Source organism: Nycticebus coucang, chromosome 3 (genome assembly GCF_027406575.1).
Source record: "Nycticebus coucang isolate mNycCou1 chromosome 3, mNycCou1.pri, whole genome shotgun sequence".
NCBI lineage: Eukaryota > Metazoa > Chordata > Mammalia > Primates > Lorisidae > Nycticebus > Nycticebus coucang.
In genome coordinates this window covers 71,338,377-71,364,967 of record NC_069782.1, presented here as the reverse complement: position 1 = coordinate 71,364,967, position 26,591 = coordinate 71,338,377, and the positions used below count along the sequence as shown (strand labels likewise).

Below are 26,591 nucleotides of genomic sequence, written 5' to 3'. Positions count from 1 at the left end.
GAGTCATCCCTGTAGGACCAGACCCAGTCCTGATCTTTTGCACCATGACCTGGAAAACTACTGGTCCTGGGCCAAATCTGGCCCAATCCTTGTTTTTGTAAATAAAGTTTTTGTTTGTTTCAGTTTTGGGGGGTTTTTTGTTTTGTTTTTGGCTTTTGAACCCACCACTTCCGATATATGGGGCCCGCACCCTACTCCTTGAGCCACAGGTGCCACGGATAAATAAAGTTTTATTAGCACACAACCACACTCATTTGTTTACCATGGGAACACTGAATCATGAATTTCCTATATTAAATGCCTTTCTGTTAAAAGCTCTCCAGTAGTTTCTGTTTCCTGCCTTGATCCCTGACTGATAAACCATGTTATGTCACATAATAAATTGATACATCCAGAATACTAGACACAACTGCAGTTATGCTAAAGGACGAATGTAGTAAAGCTGAATAATGACCCCCACCCCCTTATCCACATCTGTTCCCCAGAACCTGTGAATGTTACTTCACATGGCAAAACTGATGGCCAGGTGAGGGGGCTCACACTTGTAATCCTACCTTTTTCTTTTCTTTTCTTTTCTTTTCTGTTGAGACAGATTTCTACCCTATGCCCTGAGCAGAGTGCAATGGCATCGTAGGTCACTGCAACCTCAGACTCAGGCTGTGGGCATCCTGCTGCCTCAGCCTCCAAAGCCGCTGGGATTATAGGAGCTTGCAACAGCACCTGGCTGGGTTTTTCAATTTTTTTCATGAATAGGGGGTCTCACTCTCTCTCAGACAAGCCTGGGACTCCTGAGCTCAAGCAATCCTCCTACCTCAGCCTCCCACAGTGCTGGGATTAGGCGTGAGCCACCTCACCAGGCAGTAATCCTACCATTTTAAGAGTCTGAGGGGGAGGATCTCTAGATGATGGAAGTTTGAGAACAGCCTGGGCAAGATAGCAAGATTGTATCTCTACAAAAAAAATAAGAAAAATTATCTGGGTGTGATGGTGCACACCTCTTATCCCAGCTACTCAGGGATAGGCTGAGGTGGGAGGATTGTTTGAGCCCAGGAGTTCAAGGCTGCAGTAAGCTATGATGGCACCACTGCACTGGGTGACAGAGTGAGACCCTGTCTCTAAAGAATAAATAAATGGCAAAAGGAACTCTGCAGATGTGATTAAAATTAAGGTTTGGGGATTATGGGGAGATTATCTTGGATTATAAGTGGGTCCTAGATGTAATCGCAAGGGTCTTCCTTTTCAGAAAGAGGCAAAAAGATTAATTAATAAGGGATGTGAATATAGAAACAAGAAGTTGGAGTGATGCAGGCAGGGGCCAAGAGCCAAGGTATGCCCCAAAGCTAGAAAAAGTAAGGAAAGGGATTCTCTCCTAGAGCCTCCAGAAGAATCAGCCATCACTGGACTTCTGGCCCCCAGAACTATAAAAGAAAACACTGGTGATGTTTTAAGCCACTAAATTTGTGGAAATTTGTTGTGACAGTAATAAGAAACTAATATAATGGGCCAATGGACCAACTGAAGGATTTCCTCATGAATAGGAATCACTTTTCAATTTAAAGTTAAATTTTAAATAATTAGTATTAATTATCAATAACATTAATAGGTCAGGTGCAGTGGCTCACACCTATAAGTCTAGCATTTTGGGAGGCTGGGGTGGGAGGATGGCTTGAGTCCAGGAGTTGAGGCCCAGACTGAGCGACATAACAAGACCCTATCTCTACAGAAAATAAAAATTAACATTAATACAAATAAAGGCAAGAAAAATGCATGGCTCATATACATATACATGTGTGCCTGCGTGTACATGTGTGTACATGTACATTCTTTAATCAGAATGGTTGAACAAATAAATGATCGTCATTCTCTACCACAGAATGTTTTCTGTAACATTCCAAAGAGAATTGGTAGATGTTAGCCCCAATTAGAAAGGATCTCCACAACATATTGTTCAATTTAAAAAGAAAATTATTTTAAAAAATCAGTGCAGTTTGATCGCATGTTTATAAAATAAACATGTGCTGCATGAAAAAGGCAAGTTACAGTAGAGTTTATGTAACATGATAGTCTTTTTATAAACATGTATATATTTGCTCCATGCAAATGGGTAAGGCTGGAAGGTTTTTCATCAAAATGTTAGTTGTGTCTAAAGATGTGTGTTTTAATTTTACTGTGTTTGTTTGCTTAGCTGTAAGTTCTAATTTTTTCTAGACTGATTGCATACCATCTGTGAGTTTATAAAATCATTGGGTATATTCCTGTGCACCCTAAGGGTTTAATAATCCTGAGAATTCACAAGCATTTGACTCAGAAAATCCAGCTTTGGGTGGGGCATGGATGCCCCAGCCCCTTCTCTCTGGGGTGGGACCACTCAGGTGTGGGCTGTCTGCTGTCACCCTAAGGTCTCTAAGCCCACAGTGTTACATGCTCATTGTCACCCCCTATAGTGATCTTTTTTTTTTTTTTGAGATAGTCTATGTAGTCCTCAGTAGAGTGCCATGACGTCACAACTCATGGCAACCTCAAACTCTTGGGCTTAAGCGATTCTCTTGCCTCAGCCTCCCAAGTAGCCGGGACCACAGGCACCCACCACAATGCCTTGTTATTTTTTTTTTTTTCGGCCAGGGCTAGGTTTGAATCTGCCACATCAGGCATATGGGACCGGCGCCCTACTCCTTGAGCCGCCCGCCTTGTTATTTTTTTGTTGTCATTGTTGTTTAGCAGGCCCAGGCCAGGTTCGAACCTGCCAGCCCCAGTGTATGTGGCTGGTGCCCTAACCACTGAATATGGGTGCCAAGCCCCCTATAGTGATCTTTCCCAACTTGTTCCACTTCCCCACCCTTTGTGGTGGGTTCCTAGGATCACACCCTGGTAAGTGTCCTCACATTTTCACTTGAGGGTCTGTTTTAGGGGAACTCATACCACAACAGCCCCCATCCTCAAAAGTCATCTGTGACAAGTGTGCAGTTGACCTGTGATATTGTGACGTCTGCTGTCTGCCCTTGTGCCCTTTTTTTTTTTTTGTAGAGACAGAGTCTCACTATACCACCCTCGGGTAGAGTGCCGTGGCATCACACGGCTCACAGCAACCTCTAACTCTTGGGCTTACGTGATTCTCTTGCCTCAGCCTCCCGAGTAGCTGGGACTACAGGCGCCCGCCACAGCGCCCGGCTATTTTCTTTTTTTTTTTTTGTAGAGACAGAGTCTCACTTTATGGCCCTCGGTAGAGTGCTGTGGCATCACACAGCTCACAGCAACCTCCAACTCCTGGGCTTAAGCAATTCTCTTGCCTCAGCCTCCCGAGTAGCTGGGACTACAGGCGCCCGCCACAACGCCCGGCTATTTTTTGGTTGCAATTTGGCCGGGGCTGGGTTTGAACCCGCCACCCTCGGTATATGGGGCTGGCGCCTTACCGACTGAGCCACAGGTGCCACCAAACGCGCAATGCTATTTTCTGTGTTGCAGTTTGGCTGGGGCTGGGTTTGAACCTGACACCCTCGGCATATGGGGCCGGTGCCCTACTCACTGAGCCACAGGCACCGCCCCCCTTGTGCTCTTTTTGAGAAGCTTTATGGGGCAGGCTGGGACCTGGGACTGTTACACTCTCACTCCACACTCACCGCGCTAGCCACTTTCTCCATATTACCTGCCCTGATTTTCTCCCAAATCATAACCAGCAGCCAGGGGTAAGAAGTGTGAGAGGTATTTTCACAGTGCACAAGACCACAGACTTCAATGAAAACCAACCATGAACATTTAATAAAAAAATAAGCAAGTTATTCCCAACAGGGTGAAGCACAGCTGGCTAGCTCTGACATTCGATTCAGGGTGAAGGCATATCAAATCCTCCAGCCCTTACGGGGGAACATCCTGCCCAGGCCATGGGCAGTGCCCCAGTGCAGCTGAGCCCCTACAAGCCCCCCAAACACATGATCCCACCAAACACTTGAACAAAGTAACTTTATCAAGCAGGCAGAGACCACACCTGAGACACAAGGGCAGGGAGTTCAGTGAATGGAACCCGGGTTGGGTGAGGGAGACCCAGCCCCCACCTCTTATGCCCCCTCCAGGGGGGCTTGCCTGTGGCCGTGTGCCCACTGAGACCTGTGGTGGCCCCTGGTATGGAAAGCGCTTCCCTCCCTCCTGGATGGTGGGGGGATGTTGTCTGCACACAGCTCAGGTGGGTGTGGGGACAGGGAGGAACCAAACTTAAGTTGATCACTCTTCAATCCAAATGAGAATCAGGAGCCCTGGCATACATTAGGTGCGCAATAAATGGTTGTGGTATGTAAAAATAAAGATAGTCATATAGTTCACCTCTGTGCCCCCGCACCTGGCATGCAGCCCAGCATATAGTGGATGATCAAAAATGCTGACTGAACAACTCTCATACTGATTTGAATCACTAGTGTCGGGTTCCTGAGAAGTGTGGGGAAGAAACCAATTAAGAGTGAAAAGCACCTTATTTACCTCCATCCCTATCACCTAGTTCACCTTCCTGCACACAGCAGGCACCTAATATATGTTTGAATAAGTGAATGAGTGTCATTTATATTAATATTCCCAGAGCCTGGATAGTGCCTAATACACAGTAGGCACTCAATAAATATTTGAATTAATTTTTTTTTTTTTTTTTTGTAGAGACAGAGTCTCACTTTATGGCCTTCAGTAGAGTGCTGTGGCCTCACACAGCTCACAGCAACCTTCAACTCCTGGGCTTAAGCGATTCTCTTGCCTCAGCCTCCCGAGTAGCTGGGACTACAGGCACCAGCCACAACGCCCGGCTATTTTTTGGTTGCAGTTTGGCCGGGGCCGGGTTTGAACCCGCCACCCTCGGTATATGGGGCCGGCGCCTTACCGACTGAGCCACAGGCGCCGCCCAATATTTGAATTAATTTTAAAAACAAATGTGTATCACTAGTACCTGATTCCTAATCTGATCAATAAATGCTTGATAAACGAATCACTGTTGGAGGGAATAATTAAGCCTCATTCACTGTCATAAAAGGAACCTGGTACACAGCAGGTGCTTAACAAGTGTTGGGCACATGAACAGAGGAATGAAGAGGGCTTTGTTCCTCCTAATTCCCCCTTGCCAAGCCCTATTTCTGGCATGCAGAAGGCACTCCATTAATGCTGACTGTATGCATGTGATTGCTGAGCAAGAGCTGGCTGGTCACTACCCTGCATGGAGAGCCCTCTGTGGCCTGCCCAGGAGACCACAGGTGGCCCTGCTATCCCTGGTGAGCATGTGGAGGGTGGGACAGCAATTGGCTGCTTTGGCTTTTTGACTCCTGCCCCTCAGAGTTCATCACGGGCAGCACTGTCCAACGGGGACTGGAGCACATCTGAGTTCTTGGCCTCACGGCTCAGTGCCTGTTGCTCCCGCATCTTCTGGGACTTGGCCCGGTCCCAGTCAGTCTTGACATTCTCATTATTCCATACGACTGAGGTCTCTGTGTCACTCACATACCCGTCGTCCCCCGTGTAGTGCGTTGGGTAGACAAGCAGGGGTTCCACAGAGAAGGCGTGCAGGTTGCGGAGGGAGAAGTGGGCCTTGTACTCAGACCTAGAATGAGGGAGGAGGGGAGTGAGAGGCAGTAGTTGGTCCAGGGGAGGGGACAGATGGAGCAAGAAGTGGAGGAATGAGGGAAGAAGTAAAGAGAAGAGACCGAGAGAGAAGTAGGCAGAGCAGGCACAAATGGATACTGAAGTGGGAGAAACAGAAACAGAGCAGGTGGGGGGACACGTGGAGACAGATATGGGTGTGGGCAAATGAAGGGAGCAGTGGGCAGAGGAAGAGGTGCCTCCCTGGAGCTTGCAAGTCTCACACCCCCACCTACTGAAGACAGAAACACAGAGAGACCCGGCCCACCAGCCTGCCTGCCACAACCCCCTCTCACACTGGGTGCTTGTCGAACATAACAGGCAGGAACTCATCGACAGGTAGCATCTTGGCGAGTGGCCTGGCAGCTAGCAGCTTCTGGGCACCTTGCAGGGAGATCACATAGGCCAGGGTCCAGTAAGAGTAATCAGCCTCCACCAGGTTCCTGACACGGGGCACAGCCTTCTCAGGGTGCTCCACCTGCATTCGCTTCCGGCCCACGTAGCTAGGGTGCAGAATTGAGCCCTGTTATTCTCCTTATGCCCTCTACAGAACGCGAGCCCAGAACATCAGGGATCTAGTTACTCCTATCAGGTCCAATGTGGGAGGGGTACAGGAGGGTGCTGTGTTGAACACTGCACCACAGGAGGGTGAGGGTCACAGGAAGGAGTGTGAGCACTACGGAGCCATGGAAGGATATGAAGCTGTGGAGAGCAAACTCATTCTTTTGAACCTGAAGCTGTTCTGTGTTGGCTAAGATACAGAATCCCTGGCCATAAACTCGCACTCTTCAGCCATGGCTCCAGTGCTGGCCACACCTACCCAAGCTCCCAGACCAGACCCTCATGCTTCAATCACACCTCCAGTGATGACAATGCCCACACAGGCTCCCTGTCCAAACCCTCACTCTAGCCACACAGCCAGTGCTGCCCATGCCTACCCAGGCTCCCTGGCCACACCCCCATTCTCTTCAGCCACACCCACATACTGCTGTGTCAAATCTTAGCCACACCTTTCACCTCCATAGACCTCAGTGAAGTTTCTAAGCCCTGACCAATCCAGAAGGCTCCTGGCCAGTCCCTGACTTCCAGGTCATCCTTCCAAGGCATAGCCCACACCCCTGACAGTGCTCTCAGCCCAGGCCAGGCCTGTTACCCTAACCACGCCCCCCAAGCCTACCTAGCTCTATCCCCAGGCCTCAGCTCCACCCTGCCCCCCGGGTCTCCCTCACATGAGGTCCCAGTCTAGGCCCTCTCTCTCCACGTCCCGCATGAGGTTCATAAGGCGCCTTTTGAAGAAGATCTCAAAACGCAAGTCATCTTCAAATACGAGTGATTTCTGCAGCCCCCGGTCCACCACCTGAGGGAGAAAACTCTGCCAGTTCACAGGGAGATCAAGGCCCAACCTGTTCCTCAAGCCAGCACTAGCCTGAAGAGGCTCTGGTCACCTGCAGAGAAGCAAGTGCACACACTCCTCCCCCTCCTGGCTCCAGGGCCACCCATGATGAATGTTGGGGAAGAAGCACCATTCAGTGCCTCAATCGCCCAGAGTCTCCTCTGGTGCCCCTCCCAATCTGCAGCCAGACACCCCAATTTGGCCTCACATCTGATGGTGGCAAGTTTGAATCCGAGTCTGACATGCCCGTACACTGCAGTCTCTCCCTCTAGGAGCCCTCATGTTAACAGGGTACCCTGGCCTGGAGTCCGTGCTCCTAACGTCACTGTGCCCATTACTTCCATTAGTAAACATGGAGACAGAGTCAAGGCTGGGAGTGAAGAGTCTTTGCTTGCAGGTCTCAAACCCCACCAGCTTGGGCTCAGCCCTCCCTTCCCCTACCAGCCTGGGTTTCTATCCCCCTGGGGCCGACACACTTCTGAGACAGCAGTGATTCCCTCCCTCCTTTAGCCACCCTCACAAGGCCTGAGACTAAGCCCCTGGGGCACCTACCTCCTTCCAGATGTTATAGTGGCTGAGGAAGCAACCCAGCTCGCCCTTGGTGAGTGGCCTGCCGTGGTAGGGGTCCCGGTAACCAGGCAGCATCTGGATGCCCAGCGCCTCCACCTGGCTGGTGTTCATGGCTCTGGGGAGGAGGGTGGTTAGTCCCAAGGAAGACTCACCCCTGTCCCCCTCAAGATGCAGTCAGCCTGCCCCTCCTCTCCAATTAACGTCCCTCTTGGACACAGGCGCCCCACCTACCAGCGCATGGTCTACACTCACAGGCAGACCTTCCCTTCCCTCTTCCTGGGGTCCCCACCAATGTAGTCTATGCCTGCAGCATGTGGATCTACCCTTCCCTCTGGGTCAGGACTTCAACGGACCCCTCCTCTGCCCATTCGCCCAGGTCACATTCGCTTTCCCTCCACATAGACTCCATCAGAGTCTATGCCTGCGTTTAGACCCTGTCCCCCAGCGGAATCACTGGCTATCCACCAGTGAGTTCTACACTCATGTGCCCATCTACATCACCCTGGTCTCAGACTTACTTGCCATCCACTGCCTCCACCAGTACACACTCAATCTCCTGCTCCTGAAGTGCGCGAAGCATGCGCTCCCGCCGGTCCTGCCGCCGCTTCAGGTTGATCATGAAGACCTGTGGCCCAGAGCCTGGTCAGCCCTTCCAGGCTGCTCCCAACCCCTAGCCCTACCGCGACACCCAGACCCGCCCCATGAAGACCCCACCCACCTCATCAAAGCCCATCTTGTCAGGCGTCTTCATGGGCACAGCGACAAACCGGGAGGACTCCACTGGTGGGTGCTTCACTGTGGGACAGAGAAGCTAAGGTATCACTAGAGTCACGGGGCCTCTAGTCTCTTTCTAACACCCTTCCATGGCTCCCTGTCCAAGTGGCTTCCACTGCCCTCCGGCAGATGGCATCTTATTCAAGCTGCTGGCATCACTCCAAAGACTTCCATTCCTACCTCAGGACCTTTGCACATACTGGTTCCCCACCTGGACATGCTTTCCTCTTCCCATCCTCACTCTTAGTTCTTAGCTATGATGTCCTGGGAGGCAAGAACCTTCTAACTCTGCAGGCTGAGTCAGATACCTCCTCTGGGCCCCCACAGTATCTAGGATTCCATCAGCAAAGCCCCCATCCTTGCTGTCTGCCCTATTTGCCTGGCTCTGTGCCTCTCTTTCATGAGTCTCTTAGGAAGAACACCAGGTCTGTGTGCTCACCCTGGGCCCCCAGTGCCCAACACATGACCTGATATACAGCAATCACTTAATAACTATTTATAGAATGAACAAAGGAATGATGGCAGGCTGTGTAACCTTGATCAGTCTGGACCTTGATTTTCCTCAGCTATAAAATGGGCCAACAGGCCAGGCATGGTGGTTCACAACTGCAATGCCAGCACTTTGGGAGGCTAAGGTGGAAGGAATGCTTGAGGCCAGGATTTAGAGACTAGCCTGAGCAACATAGTGAGACCCTCACTCTACAAAAAATTTTCAGGCCTGGGTGACAGAGTAAGACCCTATTTCATTAAAAAAAGGAAAAAAAGCCAGTAAGCCTCTCACAGGTTTCATGAAGAGATGTCAGGAAATCACATGCACTGTTCTCTGATGAACTGTGTCCTCTAGTCCTGTCAGGATCTCAGAGTATTTGGACATAGGGTACTGAACAGAGGTAACAAAGTCAAAATGAGGTCATTAAGAATGCCCTCATCCATGTGCTGATGTCTTACCAAAGGGAAACGTGGACCCAGAGACAGAAACACACAGGAAAAAGAGCCCCAGGAGCCTGGGCTGACGTGTCTACTAGGCAAGGAGTGCCAAGAATTGCCAACAAACAACAGGAGTCAGAAAAGACAAGAAAGAATCCTCCCTTAGAGATAGTGCAGCCTACCAACACCTTGATTTTGGACTTCTGGACTCTGGAACTACAAAAGTAATTTTTTTTTTTTTTTATTGTCAGGGAATCATTGAGGGTACGAAGAGAAAGTGAATTTTGATTGTTTTAAGCCACCTGGTTTGTGGTTGTTACAGCAGCTACAGGAAACTCACACACACACACATGAAATAAGCTTGTCACAATGGTCATGATTGTTACGCTTTTAGCTGCTGGCCGTATCCCCAGGCCCTGTCGTGGAGGATGGATGAGTTCCAGGGGTGGCTGTTGGCCTCTCAAGAAGACAAGGCTTCTGTCTGCCACCAGGCTGACCCAAAATAGCTCAGAACTAGTGTGAGCACAGTGTCTACCTTGTTAGGAACAAAGGTCCAATGTGAACTCTGGGACACACATAGCCCCTCTGTCTGGGAGAGGCCTGGGTGAGGCCCAGGGACACAGTGTCTTAGGTTTTCCTCTCACCCTTAAGCTCCTGGTCACCTGCCTGAGACCCAGCACTGAGGGCAGGGCTTTGCAATCTGAGGACCAGGTTCAAGTCCCGGGTATCCCTTCTTTCTTCCATTTCTGAAGCTCTGCCTCCCCCCTACCCCCATACCCCTGCCTTAGGGAGAGGGGGCAATGTCCTCACCCTTCCTCATCAGTTCTGGGGAAAAGGAGTAAGCCACTGCTGCCTTCCCAGAAGGCCATGTCACAGTGTTTATCAAATTTAAGTTTCCCAGACCCACTGCATGTGAGGAATTGAACCTGGCCCAAAGACAGCCTGGCCTTTGCCCTCAGCTCCCAGAGATGATCTCTAAGCCTTTGGTGGGTACTGCCTGAGAAGAATGTCTTGGCTTGCTTGGGGGCTTTAGGCACATCAGATAATAAGATGTGATTTATAACAGGATCCTTTGGCCATCCTGAGTCTCATTAGCTCAGACTCTTGTGAATGAAAATAAAATCTTAAAGCCCACTCGCAGTGGCTAACTGACTGGACCCCCTCTCGGCCAAGAGAATCCCTTAAAACTGAGTTGCTACCATGAGAAAGGAGATCAGACGTGCCTCATCATGCTCCCTTTCCCTTCTTAGAGATGTCCTTTGTGACTTACTAACAGGCCTAAGGCCATACAAGTAAAACATACTTGCTGGTCCTAATAAACCTCTTGAGTCTGGGCATGTGTCCTGTAGTTTGTTTCTGATTATTAGAGCTTTATCTTTTTTTTTTTTTTTTTTGTGGTTTTTGGCCGGGGCTGGGTTTGAACCCGCCACCTCTGGCATATGGGACCGGCACCCTACTCCTTGAGCCACAGGCGCCGCCCAATAGAGCTTTATCTTAACTCAAGCATTCCTTTTCCCTGACTCCTGGTCTTCAGACAGAGCCTAACTCTTTCAGCCAACTGTCAATAGGAGTATCTTTAAATTCATATATAACCTGTGGACCCCCACTTTGAGATGTCCCACCTCTTCAGGCCAAACCAATGTATGCCTTCCATGTATTAATTTATGACTTTACCTGTAATTGCTGTCTCCCTGAAATGTATAAAATCAGGGTGGCGCCTGTGGCTCAGTGGGTAGGGCGCCATATACCGAGGGTGGTGGGTTCAAACCTGGCCCCAGCCAAACTGCAACAAAAAAATAGCCGGGCATTGTGGCACTTGGGACGCTGAAGCAAGAGAATCCCCTAAGCCCAGGAGTTGGAGGTTGCTGTGAGCTGTATGACGCCACTGCACTCTACTGAGGGCAATAAAGTGAGACTCTGTCTCTACAAAAAAAAAAAAAAGTGAAATGTATAAAATCGAACTGTCCTCACCACAGCGAGTCCACCTGCTCAAGGCTTCTTGGGTGTGGTTCTGGGTATGGTCCTCAAATTTGGCTCAGAATAAACCTCCTTAAATTATTTTACGAAGTACGGCTTCTTTCCCATTGACACTATGAAAGGGCTTTACATTGAGGTCAGCCACGCAGGTGACCAACCACATCAGGACCACCCCCAAATAAAAACTGAACACTGAGGCTTGGGGGAAGCTGCCCTGGTTGGCTGTTCACCACACATATCATCATCACATAGCATTGCTGGGAAAAGTTAATGCTGTCCAGGAGCCACTGGGAAATGACAGCTCCAGGAATGAAACTTCTAGACTCTACTTCAGGTGCCTCTGCTCATGGCTGATTTTTTTTAATTTAATTTAGTTTTTTTTTATTTGAGGCACAGTCTCAGTATGTTGCCCTCGGTAGAGTGCCATGGCATAGCTCACAACAACCTGGAACTCCTGGGCTCAAGAGATTCTCTTGCCTCAGCCTCCTGAGTATCTGAGACTACAGGTGGCTATTTTTGGAGACTGGGTCTTGCTCTTGCTTAGGCTGGTCTCAAACTCCTTAGCTCAAGCAATCCATTTTACTTGGCCTCCCAGAGTGCTAGGATATAGGTGTGAGCCATCAAGCTTTGACTGCATTTTCTTTTTATTTATTTTTAGAGACAGAGTCTTGCTCTGACATCTTGGGTAGAGTACAGTGGTGTCATTATCGCTCACAGCAACTTTAGACGCCTGTGCTTAAGCGATCCTCCTGCTTCAGCCTCCCAAGTAGCTAGGACTACAGGTATGCACCATCATGCCTGGCTAATTTTTCTGTTTTTAGCAGAGATAGGGTCTTGCTCTTGTTCAGGCTGGTCTTAAACTCCTGAGTTCAAGTAATCCTCCTGCCTCAGCCTCCCAGAGTGCTAGGATTACAGGTGCGAGCCACTGCCCTGGCCCCTGGCTGATTTCAATCTCTGTCTTTTTGCTGAAATAAACTGTAACAATGAATGTAACAGCTTCCAGTGAGTTCTGTGAGTACTTCATTGTGAATTGTTGAAGTTGGGTGTGCTCTTGGGGACCCCTGAATTTGCAGCTGGCATCAGAAGTAGGGGTAGTCTTGGGTACCATTCCCTAACTTCATACCCACACATACATACCTGGGACTGCCCCAAACATTTATACAGAACACTCATGGTAACATTGGGGAAAATGAGAAAAACGTCAGAGCCCCTCAGAAGACTGGAACATGATGGTCACTGGGCCAACCCAATACATGACACAGCCAAGAGCAAATAAACCTATGCTTAAATATCCACATGATCCACATAAATAATAGGCAGCAGGCCATTGCTGCACATAGCAAACCACACAGACAGGAGGTAGAGAGGTGATTTTACCTGTATAAGCACAAAATAGGCAAAATCCCATTAGCTGATGGAATTCGGACAGCACAGGTCCAGAGGAGGGCCAAGAATACTCTCCTGACTGGTCTGTGGCCGGTTACAAGGCTATAAAACATCATTGTGGCTCATTCATGTGACCTGGGCACTGCTATATGCACTAAATCTCAACCAACAGGATTTCTCCCAAGCCAGGTTTATAGGGCTCATGAAGAAACATGCTCCATCGTCTATGTGCATTTGGGGAAGGAAGCCAGTTGTGGGATTCCGCATATATAGGGGACAGGCATCATTTTGTACTTTCCTGCAAGCCTGACATTTCATCAAAGGATTTTTTTTTTCTTTTCTCGAGCAATTATCCTGCCTCAGCCTCCCAAACAGATGGGACTACAGGCATGCCATTGTGCCTAGCTAATTTTCCTTTTTTGTAGAGACAGGGCCTCACTATGTTACCTAGGCTGGTCTTAAACTTCTGGCTTCAAGTGATCCTCCTGCCTCAGCCTCCTGAGTAGCTGGGACTATAGGCAGCCACCACCATGCCCAGCTACACAAAAAAAATTTTTTTTTTTTTTTTAGGCAGAGTCTCACTCTGTTGCCTGGGCTAGAGTACCAAGCTGTGAGCTTAGCTCACAGCAACATCCAACTCCTAGGCTCAAGCAATCCTCCTGCCTTCGCCCCCTGAGTAGCTGAGACTATTACAACACTCGGCTCATTTTTTTATTTTTAGTAAAGACACGGTTTCATTCTTGCTCAGGTTGTTCTCTAACTCCTGGCCTCAAGAGATCCTCCTGCCTTGGCCTCCTAGTATGTTAGGATTACAGGTGTGAGCCACCACATCTGGCCTACACAAAAGATACTTGAATTCATGAACTATCATGTCCATAGAACAGTCCAAGTACCCATACATGGATGGAGAGAAAAGGTATTTTTTGTACAGAACATAAGAAAACATCTATATAAATATCTGAAACCTCCAGACCTTCTATGTGTCTGTTCTGTGTGGTTCACTCTGGTCCTCAAGGATCAGGAAAATATTCACATCTCTGTTGTGTCTGAGTTTTTAACAACATGAATTGTTTTTCCTACTAGAAACAGAAATGTATGTGAAAATTTAAACTGTGAAAAGTATGTCAGCTGCGGAGACACCTCTGGGAGTCTGGGTTTTGATAGCATCTGGTGATAGAGATTCATCTCCCCTGACTGCAGTGGGATGGGGCCCTGGCATCTAAGTATGAGAGACACCTGGGTGTCATGCAGGGCCTGCTCCCCTGACCTTGCAATCTCCAGGTGTCACCACAATTAAGACTCTTGAGAGTCTCCCCAAAACAAGGAGGGCAGGGTGCCATCCCAATTTCAGACACCAGGGGGCAGAATAGATAGAACACTGCACAAACATGTAGGATTGGGGAAACTGAGCCCCAGAGCAGAGGCTTTACCCCTCCCAGCCAGCCCCCTTCCATGCATTGGTGGGAACAGTCCTGCTGTTCCTGGGAATTTGTGTTTCCAGCACAGGGCAAGGCCCACACGGGGAGTGGCTAGGACAGGGGCACCTGACCAAACGACCTCATCTCAGGCGTGAAGGGACAGCTGTTATTTTCACAATTTATGAATTTCTTTTGTTATGTATTTGAAAGATCCAGGCTTGCAATTATGGCAAAAATGCTGAATTTCCTGTTTTTTTTTAATTAATATTAAATCATACCTGTGTACATCAATGCGATCATGGGGCACCATACATTGGTTTTATAAACTGACACATTTTCATCACACTGGTTAATCTAGCCTTCCGAATTTCCTGTTTTTAAAGGAACTTAATTGCAGTGAAAAAAGGAAAAGTGTCTGTTGAAGATAAAGGTTTTATAAATATCAAATATTAATTAACAGGTTTAAAGTTTAATAGGACCAAAGAGGAGAAAATGTCCCCAAACAACCATGTGCCAGGCATTGCCACATACATGAAGTTTATCAGAGAAAAGCCTCTGCCTCTCACTCCCACACCCTTCTCTTACAACCACCCTCAGAGAATCTGACGTCTGAGACTCCCTGCTCTGGTCCTGGCTGCTCATTGACCTTGCCTGTTCCTCAAGTTCACATCCGCTCCAGCCTCCTGGCCTTTACAATGCTGCTACATCCAGCTGAAATCCTCTTTCTCATGAACTCCTACTCACCCTGTACCATAATGCCACCTCCTCCAGGAAGCTCACCCTGACAACTCTGAGCACCTTGCGTGCAGCTGCTTACAAACCAGCACTCTGTGAGCAAGGACAATCATCCATGTTCTACATGCATGCCCTTGTGCCTGGCACCCCACAGGGACTGGCATCCAGAAGCACTCAATTAGTGTTCACTGATAGATGTGAGAGAGCAGCAAAAGTGAGGCAACTCAGCCCCTCCCAGGGCAGTGTGCAAGTGGGCTTACCCATGACCTCCAGCTGCATGTGCATGAAGCTCTCAGCCTCGTCCTGGAGGGTGCTGTGGGACCGCAGTGGCACCGGCAGGAAGCCATATACCTCCTTGTTGCACACATACATCTGGACCTCTGGGGTCAGGGAAAAAACAAATATGAAAATGCACTGGACACAGTGGTCACATCTATAATCCCAGCATTTGAGGGGACAAGGCAAGAGGCTCTCTTGAGCCCAGGAGTTCAAGACCAGCCTGGGCAATATAGCAAGACGCCATGTTTTTTAAAAAGTGGGAGGTTGCAGTTTGACAAAAATATTAGTAATGTTACCTCTTCTGCAGGGCTTAAATTTTTATGAGTGTGTACCTTTTTTCTAAACTAAAAAATTCAATGATGCCCTTTTCATTTCAAATGGTCAATTTTTTCTAGAAAAGCCCACATGGTAAATATTTTATGCTTGTGGGTCTGATAGTTCTGTCTCAATGACTTACTTCTGCCTTTGGAACATGAAACTGCCATAGAAGATACTTAAATGAATGGATTTGGCTGTGTGCCCGCAAAACTTTATTTATGGGCAATGAGATCTGAATTTCATATAATTTTCACATGTCCCAAACATTATTCTTCTTTTGATGTTTTTCCCCAATAATTTAAAAATGTAAAAATTGTTAGCTTAGGGCTATACAAAACATAGGTCAGAAGTCCGTGAGTCATAGTTTGCCTTTTGATTTAGAGTAAAAGAGAAGTCAACACAGAATTGTACTCTTTCTCTTTAAACTTTTTATTTAAGACAGAGTACTACTCTGTCCTCCAGACTAGAGTGTAGTGGCATCATCATAGCTCACTTCAACTTCAAACTTCTGGGCTTCAAAATTCTCTTGCCTCAGCCTCCTGACTAGTTGGAACTACAGGTCTGTGCATCAGACCTAGCTAATTTTTCTATTTTTGGTAGAGATGGGGTCTCACTCTTGCCCAGGCTTGTCTCAAACTCCTGACCTCAAGTGATTCTCCCACTTCAGCCTCCCAGAATGCTAGGATTACAGGCATGAGCCACTGCAATTGCCACTTTAAATCTTTTTTTCCCCTAATTACACAATTGATAAATGCTCAACCATAGAATCGGGAGATACGGAAAACTATCAAGATGGAAATAACACTCGATAAATAAGTCACAAAGAGCTGGGGAGTGAAGCCACCAGTAAAGTCAGAGCTGGAGACAGACTGGGTCTCAGAGATGTTATCTGAGCACCTGGCTACAGCCACACCTGAAGCCTGCCCTGCACCCTACAGTTATGGTTCTACAAATCTTTTTTTTTTTTTTGGTAGAAACAGAGTCTCACTTTATGGCCCTCGATAGAGTGCCGTGGCATCACACAGCTCACAGCAACCTCCAACTCCTGGGCTTAAGTGATTCTCTTGCCTCAGCCTCCCGAGTAGCTGGGACTACAGGCGCCTGCCACAACGCCTGGCTATTTTTTTTCGTTGTTGTTGTTGCAGTTCAGCAGGGGCCGAGTTTGAACCCGCCACCCTCGGTATATGGGGCCAGCGCCTTACCGACTGAGCCACAGGCGCCGCCCCGGTTCTACAAATCTTCTATGCACTCTGTTTGAAACCCAAAGAATCAAGTGGCCACCTGTGATGGCAAACCCCTTGTGTACTCACCTGCTTGTTTGCAGGAGAAGGCAAAGACAATGATGTCATCAAAGGACCAGGTGTAGTCAGGGTGGGGTGGATAGAAGGCCAAGTTCTTGGATGCTGCCTTTCGCAGGTCGATCAGGAAGGTCGAGTGCACCATGGGAACCGCGAAGCAGCCCCGGCGGTCCCGCTTGCGGATGGGGATGTAAGCAGGTGTGCGCTTGTAGTAGCCCTATGGGGACAGGAGACAGAGTTCTGAGGAAGGCAGCAACAGCAGCAGCCATGGAACAAGACCAGATAGTAATTGGTTCAAGAGGTAAGGAGAGAGAATGAGATGGCCCATTCAGAGTGGACCTGGTGCCAGTTTCCAAATGCAGTGGGGAATCCTTGTGCACCAGGCTCTTGGTACCACCCAGAGCTTCACAGCCCCTCATAGACCAAGCTCACCATGCCAGACCAGAAAGGCAGTGTTTGAAGAGGGAAATTCAAAAGCAGAAAAGTGGACTGAGCATCTGAGATCCTTTGAATTACATTATAATTAACGTTCAGATGTATGATATCAAGGAGGGGGGATTTCTCAGAAGAGAAGTTTCAAAATCTTCTGGAACAATCTGGAGTTGGTATCTCTCTTCCTTGTACCCTTTACAAATTAAAATTGTTAGTGTATAACCTTTAGAATATAACATTTTAAAAAATAAAAACATTCAACCGTTTACTCTAAAATGCTGATTTTTATGTTATATGAATTTTACCTCAATGAAAACTGAAAAGACAGTAGGACACAGAAAGAGGCAGTGTCTTGGCTCCAGCCATCGCGACCCCCTTCCCCTGGCCACAGTCCCTGATCTAGCACCTACCCTTGCCCTCCCCCTAGCTTTGCATAGAACCCCAGATTCAAGCCGGGGGCTGTGGGAGGCTTGTGTCAAGGCCTGGTTAATCAGTAACTGTTTCAGGGGTAGAGATGACACAGGAGATGGCCCAGACAGAGTAGACTTCTGCTGAATGCTGATGGGATCATTCCTGAACAGTCTTAGAATGAAACCACACAAGGGATGGAGAAAGAGAGCTATCTGCTTGCCTGGATCAAGCCATGCCTGAAGTCCCATCCTCATACCACCACTACCTAGGTGTCTGACTTTAGGCAAGTCGCTGAGTTTAGGCAAGTTCCTCTGTTTCTTGTTCCATCTCAGTACTGGACAGAAGGAGATAATCATATCCTCTTCCTTCCTCTTTCCCTTCCTTCTTCAAGGGACTGTTTAAGGATTACCATGATGGTTTTATAGAATAATCACTACAAGGTTATATGACGATAAGTTAGACTTAGCAGCCATGGCACCCACTTGCTCAGCCCAGGGCCCCAAACTACCTGCGAAGTCATTCCGCACCAGAAGTTGGAATACGCAGCCCGGGAATCCAGCATTGGAGCAATCACCGTCTTGTTCTCAGCAATGAGCAGGCTCAGTGTGTCAGGGTTGAGTAGCAGATTGTCCGCATCCACAAACTGCAAGACACACAACACAACATAACCATGAGCTGCTGGAGTGACCCCAGGTCAGGCCACACCTCAGAACAGATGAGGCAAAGGCCAGATTACTGGGGTCTGGCAAAGACCCCTGAAATACTCCCTCCCAGCCCTTAGGACTCTATCCTTAAGAATAGCTGCATGCCAGGTACAGTGGCTTGTGGCTGTAATCCTAGCACTCTGGGAGACTGAGGATTGCTTGAGCTCAGGAATTCAAGACCAGCTTGAGCAAGAGTGAGATCCTGTCTCTACTAAAAATAGAAAAACCAGCAGGGCATTGTAGCAAGCTCCTGTAGTCCCAGCTACTTGGGAGGCTGAGGCAAGAGGATTACTCAAGCCTAAGAGATTGAGTTTGCCATGAGCTACAATACCACGGCACTCTCTGGAAGGTGACAAAATGAGACTCTGTTAAAAAAAAAAAATCCACTAACATGGGTTACCATGGTGGGGCAAGAGTGCCTGTTATTTCCCACAAAAATGTGTCACCAACACATCCCATGAAGGCTACAAAGGACGCAGTGTTCGTAGCACAAACTGGGAAGAACTCAAGAGTCTAGCAGTGGTGAAACACTTAGAAAAATTCTGCCTCCATCCTGAGACAGAATAAGATGCAACCACTTAAAATCACACTACAGGAAGCAATTAGGTCACGATGTTAGGTGACGAAGTATCACAGAACTACTAAGAGGTTTGTTGCACTTTAAAAATATATATCTGGTCCACACGATATGCTTTCTGTTACCATGCAGTATTTTTAGAACATCTGCATCAATTGCCATGAACACCAACAACAAAAACTTGAATTCTATCCTTTCCTGGCAAGATGGGATGGGCACTCCCACATGACAACTCTTGGCTGGGAAAGATAGTGGCTGCCCCTTGGGACAAGTTGTACAGTCATGTTACATTCCCCACCCCACAAACTTTTTAACCTGTGACCTTTGAATGTAAATGCAGAAAAACAGCCCAAGCAGTCTGGGGTTTCCTCAGAAAGTTAAACACAGATTTACTACATGATCCAACAATTCCATTCCTAGGTATTTACCCAAGAGAAAAGAATTGAAAGCAAGGCCTCACACAGGCACTGGCATACATGTGTTCACAGCAGATTATTCACAAAAGCCAAAAGGCAAAAGCAAAGCAACTCAAGTGTCCATCAACAGATGAGCAGATAAACAGAATGTGGTCCATCCACACAGTGGCATATTATTCAGCCATTAAAAGGGACAAACCAGGATGAACCTCAAAACTGCTGCTGAGTAAAGGAAGCCAGACTTAAAAGGCCACACAGTGGATGATTCCATTGATATGAAATGTCCAGAACAGGTGAATCCACAGACAGAGAGCAGAATAGGGCTGCCAGGGGTTGGAGGAGGGGGAGTGACTGCTAATGAGATGGGGTCTCCTCTTGAAGGGCTAGAAATCTTCTGGAACTAGACAGAGGTGATGGTTGTATAACATAGTGAATGTACTAAATGCCATTGAACTATATACTATTTTTTTTTTTTTTGAGACAGTCCCACTCTGTTGGACTGGCCAGAGTGCCATGAAGTGACAGCAACATAAAACTCCTGGGCTCAAGCAATCCTCTTGCTCAGCCTTCCGAGTAGCTGGGACTACAGGTGCCAGCCACAATACCCAGCTAATTTTTCTATTTTTAGTAGATATGGGGTCTCACTCTTGCTCAGGCTGGTCTCAAACTCCTGAGCTCAGGCAATCCACCAGCCTTGGCCTTCTAGAGTGCTAGAATTATAAGTGTGAGCCACTGTGTCAGGCCTGTACTATATACTTTAAAACAATTAATTTCATGTTATATGAGTTTTACTCCAATTAAAACAAAAAGGTAGAAGGTATAGATCTCTCCAGGCGGCAAACCGAAATTAGTTTATTTTTCTTTCTTAAGCTTCAGCTATTTGGGGCTATATTATATATATGTGTGTGTGTGTGTGTAACATCCATAGCTTTTATAAAAAACAGAGGGCAGGAAAGGGCCCTTCTAATCAAAATCTTAAAATATTAGACAAACAATTTCATATCCCAGTATGGATTTCCAAAATCCCCAATTACAAAAACATAATTTTTGTGTCAAAACCTGCTTTAAGATTTGAACCAACAGGTTTGAGTTCCACCCAGGTTTGCTGAAGAGAGAAAAAAAAGTGAAAACCAGCCAACCTCAAACCACAAAAGCAAAATCCAGGGGAGCAGGACAAGGCAGCTCTGTGCCAGAAGGTTCTGGAAAGTTCCAGAAGGTGCCAAATCCACCTCTGTGCCTTGCTAGTTCTGAGAACACCACCAGGCAAGTTGTCACCTCTTTCCCTAAGCCTCTACTTCCTGTAAAATTCATATCCAGTCCCAAAGTGGGCCTGTCCTTCACAGGGCCTTCACCACTCATCCCAGACCTCTACCTTTTCTTCACAGCCCCAACCCCATACAGGTCTGGACTCTGTCCCAGACTCCACTCTGACTTCCTGCCAGAGTATGTGGCTCTTGCTCCCCATAGCAGCTACGGGGGCTTCTGAATTCTTAAATCAGAACACCCTCCATGGCTCCCCAGTACCCTACAAGTAGAAGACAGATTTCTACCTTGGCCTGTGTAGTTGGTCCGTACTCACCACTCCATCATTATGGCCTAGCTTACTTCATTCCTTGAATGCCCAGGCTAGCTCCCTGCGCTGCTCTGTTTGCCTTGTACATAATTCTCCAGTCCCAATCATAGCCTTTCAGGTATCTGCTTGGGTTCCCTCCTCAGGAGACCTGCTCACTCATCACCCTACCCTGGTTACACCATCTGCTGTGGGTTGACTGGCAGCCCCACAAAAAGATATGTTGAAGTCTGAACATAGTGTTCATGAATATGTATTCTAGCATTTATGAATACGTATATGATCTTATTTGGAAACAGGGTCTCTGCAGGTGTAACTAAGATGTAAGTTAAGACCAGGTCACACTGGATTAGTGTGTGACCTAAATCCCAGGCTTGATGTCCTTGTAAGAAGAGACACAGAGTAAAGGCAGGTGACCACTCCCAAGGATTCCAGCAGCCAACAGACACTGGAAGAGGCAGGGAACTCGGCCCTGCTCACACCTTGACTCCAGACTTCCAGCCTCCCAAATTTGGGAGATAACCAAATTTCCATTGTTTTAAGCCACCAGTTTGAGTTGCTTTGTTGCAGGAGGTCCTGGGAATTGAACACACTGTAAATTATCTTTCTACATTTTCTTCTGGCTCCAGTTGCCTTCTGGCATTTCCTCACTTAATTTTGTTAGTTTCCTGGTTTCATCTACCTTTCTTAGGAGACTAAGAAGATGATTGACCTTGTCCTGGTCCCTGGGGTCAGACATGAAGCTGGTACAGTGGCACAGCACAGATAAGTGTTCAGTGATTGATAAGGTGGAGACAGTTCACAACATGGCATGAAGACAGAACCAAGCACAGGCACTGTCACTGCCTTTCAGTCCCTGGCAAGCTGGGCCATCAGCGTCCTCCCATCTGTATCAGGGAGGGGATGGGGCACCATCATCCCCAACTCAAGAGGAAGGACAAAAAGAGCTCACAGAAGAACAGTGGCCTGAGGACACTTACCCTGACATTACCGCATTTAAGACTGGACGATCCCCTTCCTCATCAGGCAACTGGTGGCCCCAGAGGAGGAAGTGGAAGTCAGCACAGTGTCACCAACAACTCCCAGCCCCTGACCCCATCCTCCTGCTGGGGAGTTTCTGGGAAGTAACCCATAGATTTGGCATCAGGCACAATGGTAATAAAAATGGAGATAACCCAAGTATCCAACCACAGGGGACTATTGGGAACACCAAAGTCCATCCATTCCTGATGATTACCAACTGGCACTCAGGACCCAGGTGGCCCAAGACCTTAAGCCCACTGAATAGCTGTGTCACTTCAAGCAACTATTACCCCCTCTAAGCCTCAGTTTACCCTTCTACAAAATGGGGCTAAGGACAATCCCCACATCCTACTGCTCTGAATTCCCTAGGGACACCCAGACCTCCCCATGATGCTTGGCCAGCTGGCTGAGACACTCACCAGGATATAATCAGCCCACATGTCCCGAGCTGATTTCAGGGCCGCTTGGCGCAACTTCATGATGTGCTCATAGCGAGAGTCAGACCAGTGTTTGGGGCCCTCCTCATCTGGGTAGGACCTGTGGAGAGGCAGCTGTGATGTGGGGGTGGGCAGAGGGCACTGTTAAAGTCCAGAGAGGGCCTAAGCCACATTGGGAGTAATCAGAGAGGGCTTCCGGGAAGAGGGAATGTGTAAGGTAATCTCAAGGCTAGGAAGGAGGGAGCATGTCCCTGCCAGGTGGCACAACTTGTACAAAGGCCCAGAAGCAACCTGGAGGTTAGTAAGAAAGCTCAGAGTGGCTGGTCAGGGGAGAAGGGCCTCTAATCCCAAGCAGGGACATCTCTGAGGGTGAAAGGATGCAGCTGGAGCCTGGCATGGGTGGCTCACACCTTTAAGCCTAGCATTCTGGGAGGCCAAGATGGGAGAATCACTTGAGCTAGGAAGTTCAAGACCAGTCTGAGCAAGAGTGAGACTGCATCTCCACTAAAAACAAAAGGGAAGCAGTTGGGAGAGGAACAGAGCATAGAGCAGAAACACTTAGAGCCTGTCCTCCCAGGAGCAGAGGCTGCTCTTTGTATCAAGTAGGTAAAGAAATAAAAACCACCGTGAAACAATGAAAAGAACTGGGGTTCCATGCTGCCCAGGGGTTCATGGGACAGCTAAACAGCAGACCAGAGCTAGGGCTGAGATAGAGAAGGAACTAAAGCAGTGGGAGGCCACCAGAAGATCAAGAGAGTGAATGGATTCTAGGTGCAGCGAACAGCTTGGGCAAAGTTCTGGCAGGAGGATTATAACCTATTTGTGAAGCCAAGGGCAGGTCAGGTCAGAGTAGCCAGAGCTTAAAGCTGAACAATTAGGTTGGAGAGTCAGGGGCTGAAGGCCTGGGGTTCTGTCCTGGGGCAGTGGGGGGCCATATAGGGTGCATGAGCAGAGGCATAACCCAGTCATAGTGGGGGGCTCCATGAAGGGCCCAGAATTCACCTGGGTTCCTCTGCTGGCCGCCATTCCACAGAATGGTATAAACTCTTCACAGCCACTAGCCACTCCCGCAGCACAGCTGATGTGTTGTCCATGTTGTGGTCTGTAGCCACCCTGCCAGCAAGAGGGACAATTGGCACAGTTGGAGAAACCGAGAGGGAACTAGCATTGGGGGAGCTCTGGCTCCACATCCTGGCTCAGTCTCCCAACAGCTATATACCCCTGGACAGGACACTTTCCTCCTTCCATTCCTGGGTTTCCTCTTCTATAACACAGGAGTGAAGACAAGACTCAGTTCACCAGGCCCTGGAGGGGATTAAACAAGCTAATTATGGAAAAACACATTAGCAACTGGTGGTTTTATTGGTGGGTATCTAGGATTGCATAACCACATTCAGTATCAAGTATGTATAACTTTTTTTTTTTTTTTTTTTTTGTAGAGACAGAGTCTCACTGTACCGTCCTCGGTAGAGTGCCATGGCGTTACACGGCTCAAAGCAACCTCTAACTCTTGGGCTTACTCGATTCTCTTGCCTCAGCCTCCCGAGTACCTGGGACTACAGGCGTCCGCCACAACGCCTGGCTATTTTTTTGTTGCAGTTTGGCCGGGGCTGGGTTTGAACCCACCACCCTCGGCATATGGGGCCGGCGCCCTACTCACTGAGCCACAGGCGCCGCCCAAGTATGTATAACTTTTAAAAGTTCATATGTTATAAACACCACCACCACCACCCCCATTCTGCCTTCCTTTGTTCTCTCCTATCAGTAACACTACCTCATAGTGGGCTGTGGTCACTCATTCACTTAAAAAATGTTAGTTAAGCGTTAAGCGTCAATTGTATACTTGGATTATGCAGAATGGAGAATCTGGGAGTGGAGGGAAGAGACACTTGGAAATCTAGTTTGACTATGGAACCGAGAGGTAATTCTTCCTAACAAATTAAGTTGACAATAACTGCAGCAGTAATAACAATAATAAAAATAACCAAGCTCTTGTCACTGAGAGCCAAGTGCACAAGCGCTTCACATCTATGAATTGGTTACACTTCAGATACAAACCCAAAAGAATTGTATTAATACATCCATCTTTTCCTTTAGGAAACTGGGGCGGGGGGGCAAAAAATTACCAGTCTGAGGCTTCTTCATGGCTCTGTCCCATTCTCGTCCCAAGAAGCATCTACACCCTTACCCCACCTGCACCGGCCAGAGGGCAGGGGTCTGACGGGCCCTCCAATCCACTTTGGCTCATGCGCCAACGTAGCAGCAGGAGCTGCAGGAACTTTCAGTTAGTTGTACGCCATGGCAACTCCCCACTGAGAGCTCCAGCTGTTATTTGGGACTGTACGTACTGCAAAGGCTGTCAGTTAGTACCAGGCATCGGTCCCGGCTTGAGGCTCTGCCCTAATTGAGGGGCCCGCAGGCAGGGCGCAAGGGCCCAGCCCACCCCAAACGAGACAGCAGGCAGAACGTGGATCCCGCTAGTCTTAATAGGGGGAAGGACCTGGTCCGCAGAAAGGAGTGGCAGCAAGAAGAAAGAGGAGCCAGACCGTCCGAATCGGGGGCAACAGGCAGGAGATACGCGTGGACCCACCACGATAAGGGTACAGCAGACGAGGCGCGGCGCGGCCCCGCCCCAGTGGGGGGCAGCGGGCCTAGCTCACCATAGCGCAGTGCGCTCCCGCGGATGCCGCAGCCGCTCGAGCGCACCCAGCGTGGTGGGCAGCGCGTGGGCCGCGTTTCGAGCCAGTAGAGCTATAAGCACGCGCGGTGCCTGCAGCGGCGACTCCGGGCTCCAGCGCTCCTCCGGGAAGTAGGCGGCGGCGCCCGGTGGGCCCCCCGGAGGCGGTGGCACTAGCACCAGTAACAGCAGCAGCGCCGGCAGCGGCCGCCAGCGCCACCGGCACGCCCGTGGGGCCGCCGCCATAGCTCCACGCGTCGCCTTTAAGCCGCTTTTTCTGCCGCCGGGCGCGGGCCGCGCCTTAAAGAGGTCAAAGGAGCCTAGCCCTTGTAGTGCGCCTTAAAGGGGAGGAGCACGCCTGGAGGGAAGTCAGACGTCAGGCCCCGCCTCCAGACAGTCTCAGATCCGAAGCCCAATGTGACGTTATTATGCCCGCCCAGAATATTCCAACCTCGTTCCCACCTTAAAGGCACAGAGTACTCGGAACACTTTGGAACGGACGTGGCTCTGGAACCTTCCCTGCCTCCGAGCGCCAGCTTCCACAACTCTGCCTGGTGCGCCGTCCAACTTCCCTGTGTTAGAAGACCTCGGGCTCTGCCACTAAGAGGACCTGGCTACTTAGGATCTGGTTTGGGACCCGAAAGATCTGAGCCTCAGTTTCCTCTGCTGCAACATGGGTTTTTCCATCCTGATCCGCGACGTCTCCGGTATATCCTTGACGGTTGCTGGTCATGAAGGTCCTGACGTCCACAGAGCTGGCTTCAAATCCAGCCCCAGCCCTGGGCTTGCTGTGTGTGAGCCTCAGTTTGTCCATCTGTAAAATGAGATCATAGAGGTCCTGCAGTGTTGACGTAAAGATGGACGGTGATGCTGGAACCCGTGGGAACATGGAGCGCCTGTTCCTCAGAAGGTGGGATTGGCGTCTCCAAGTAAACGCTACCAAAGGATTGTTTTCCAATACTCTAATGTATTTTGTAATTGATTGTGTTTGTATCATTCTTTTATTTATTTTTTTATTTCAGGTTAATGTGAGGGTTCAAACAACTAGGTTACAATGTTTACATTTGTCAGGTAGAGTCCATCTTATAATTGTGTCCCGCACCCAAGTGGTGTGCCATACCTAAAAAATCAAGTTTTAATAATGATGCTCAGATATTTATTAGTGGGGAGGAAGAAGGTTTAATATTACTTAAAGTTCAGGGTGCAGGCAGAGCGTCGCGCTGTACACTACAGTCAGAGCCTGAAGCTTAACGAAGAGAGTGGGCGTGACTTGCAATGCCCCTGCTAAGCCCAAGGGTCTCCCTTCTGGTGAGGCGAGAGGGAGTGGGGGTGTCACGTGATATTCACCTTCCCCTGCTCTTCCATCCTCCTCCTCCACTTCTCTCAACTGTACTTCTGTTTTCCTTTTTTTCTTCAATAATCATCTATGCAAATTGTTTGGCTGACTTTCTGGAACGCAGTCCAATCTTAATAGGTTACAGGTGATGAGGAGGGGCAGCCAGGCAGTGGGGTGGGGCTAACCCTCTTCACTGCTGAATCCAAGTAGGGGCACCCAGGGCTGTTTTTGGAGTATAATTGGAACTTTCCACAAAAAGATAAAAACGAGTTTACACTCTATAGATTTGATGAGGAAAGATCTTTCAGATTAAGTGAAAAACAAGGCAT

At 48.5% G+C, this 26,591-nt stretch overlaps 1 protein-coding gene across 3 annotated transcripts; it reads right to left on the bottom strand.

Annotated features, from left to right (window-relative positions):
* Positions 1 to 3,733: 3,733 nt before the first annotated feature.
* Positions 3,734 to 26,246, bottom strand: COLGALT1 (collagen beta(1-O)galactosyltransferase 1). 3 transcript variants are annotated; one of them, XM_053585674.1, is made up of 12 exons: positions 24,910 to 26,240; positions 23,252 to 23,362; positions 22,232 to 22,349; positions 18,031 to 18,165; positions 16,692 to 16,896; positions 15,045 to 15,164; positions 8,286 to 8,362; positions 8,086 to 8,192; positions 7,550 to 7,682; positions 6,834 to 6,961; positions 5,901 to 6,107; positions 3,734 to 5,566 (listed from the first exon to the last, which is right to left on the bottom strand). In XM_053585674.1, the coding sequence occupies exons 1-12, from the start codon at positions 25,170 to 25,172 to the stop codon at positions 5,299 to 5,301; spliced, it is 1,872 nt and encodes a 623-aa protein (XP_053441649.1). In that variant the 5' UTR covers positions 25,173 to 26,240; the 3' UTR covers positions 3,734 to 5,298. The 3 variants fall into 3 exon arrangements, with proteins under 3 accessions (XP_053441649.1, XP_053441651.1, XP_053441650.1); XM_053585676.1 differs by lacking the exon at positions 24,910 to 26,240 and adding an exon at positions 24,376 to 24,894; XM_053585675.1 differs by lacking the exon at positions 15,045 to 15,164 and having other exon boundaries at positions 24,910 to 26,246.
* Between the last annotated feature and the right edge of the window lie 345 nt (positions 26,247 to 26,591).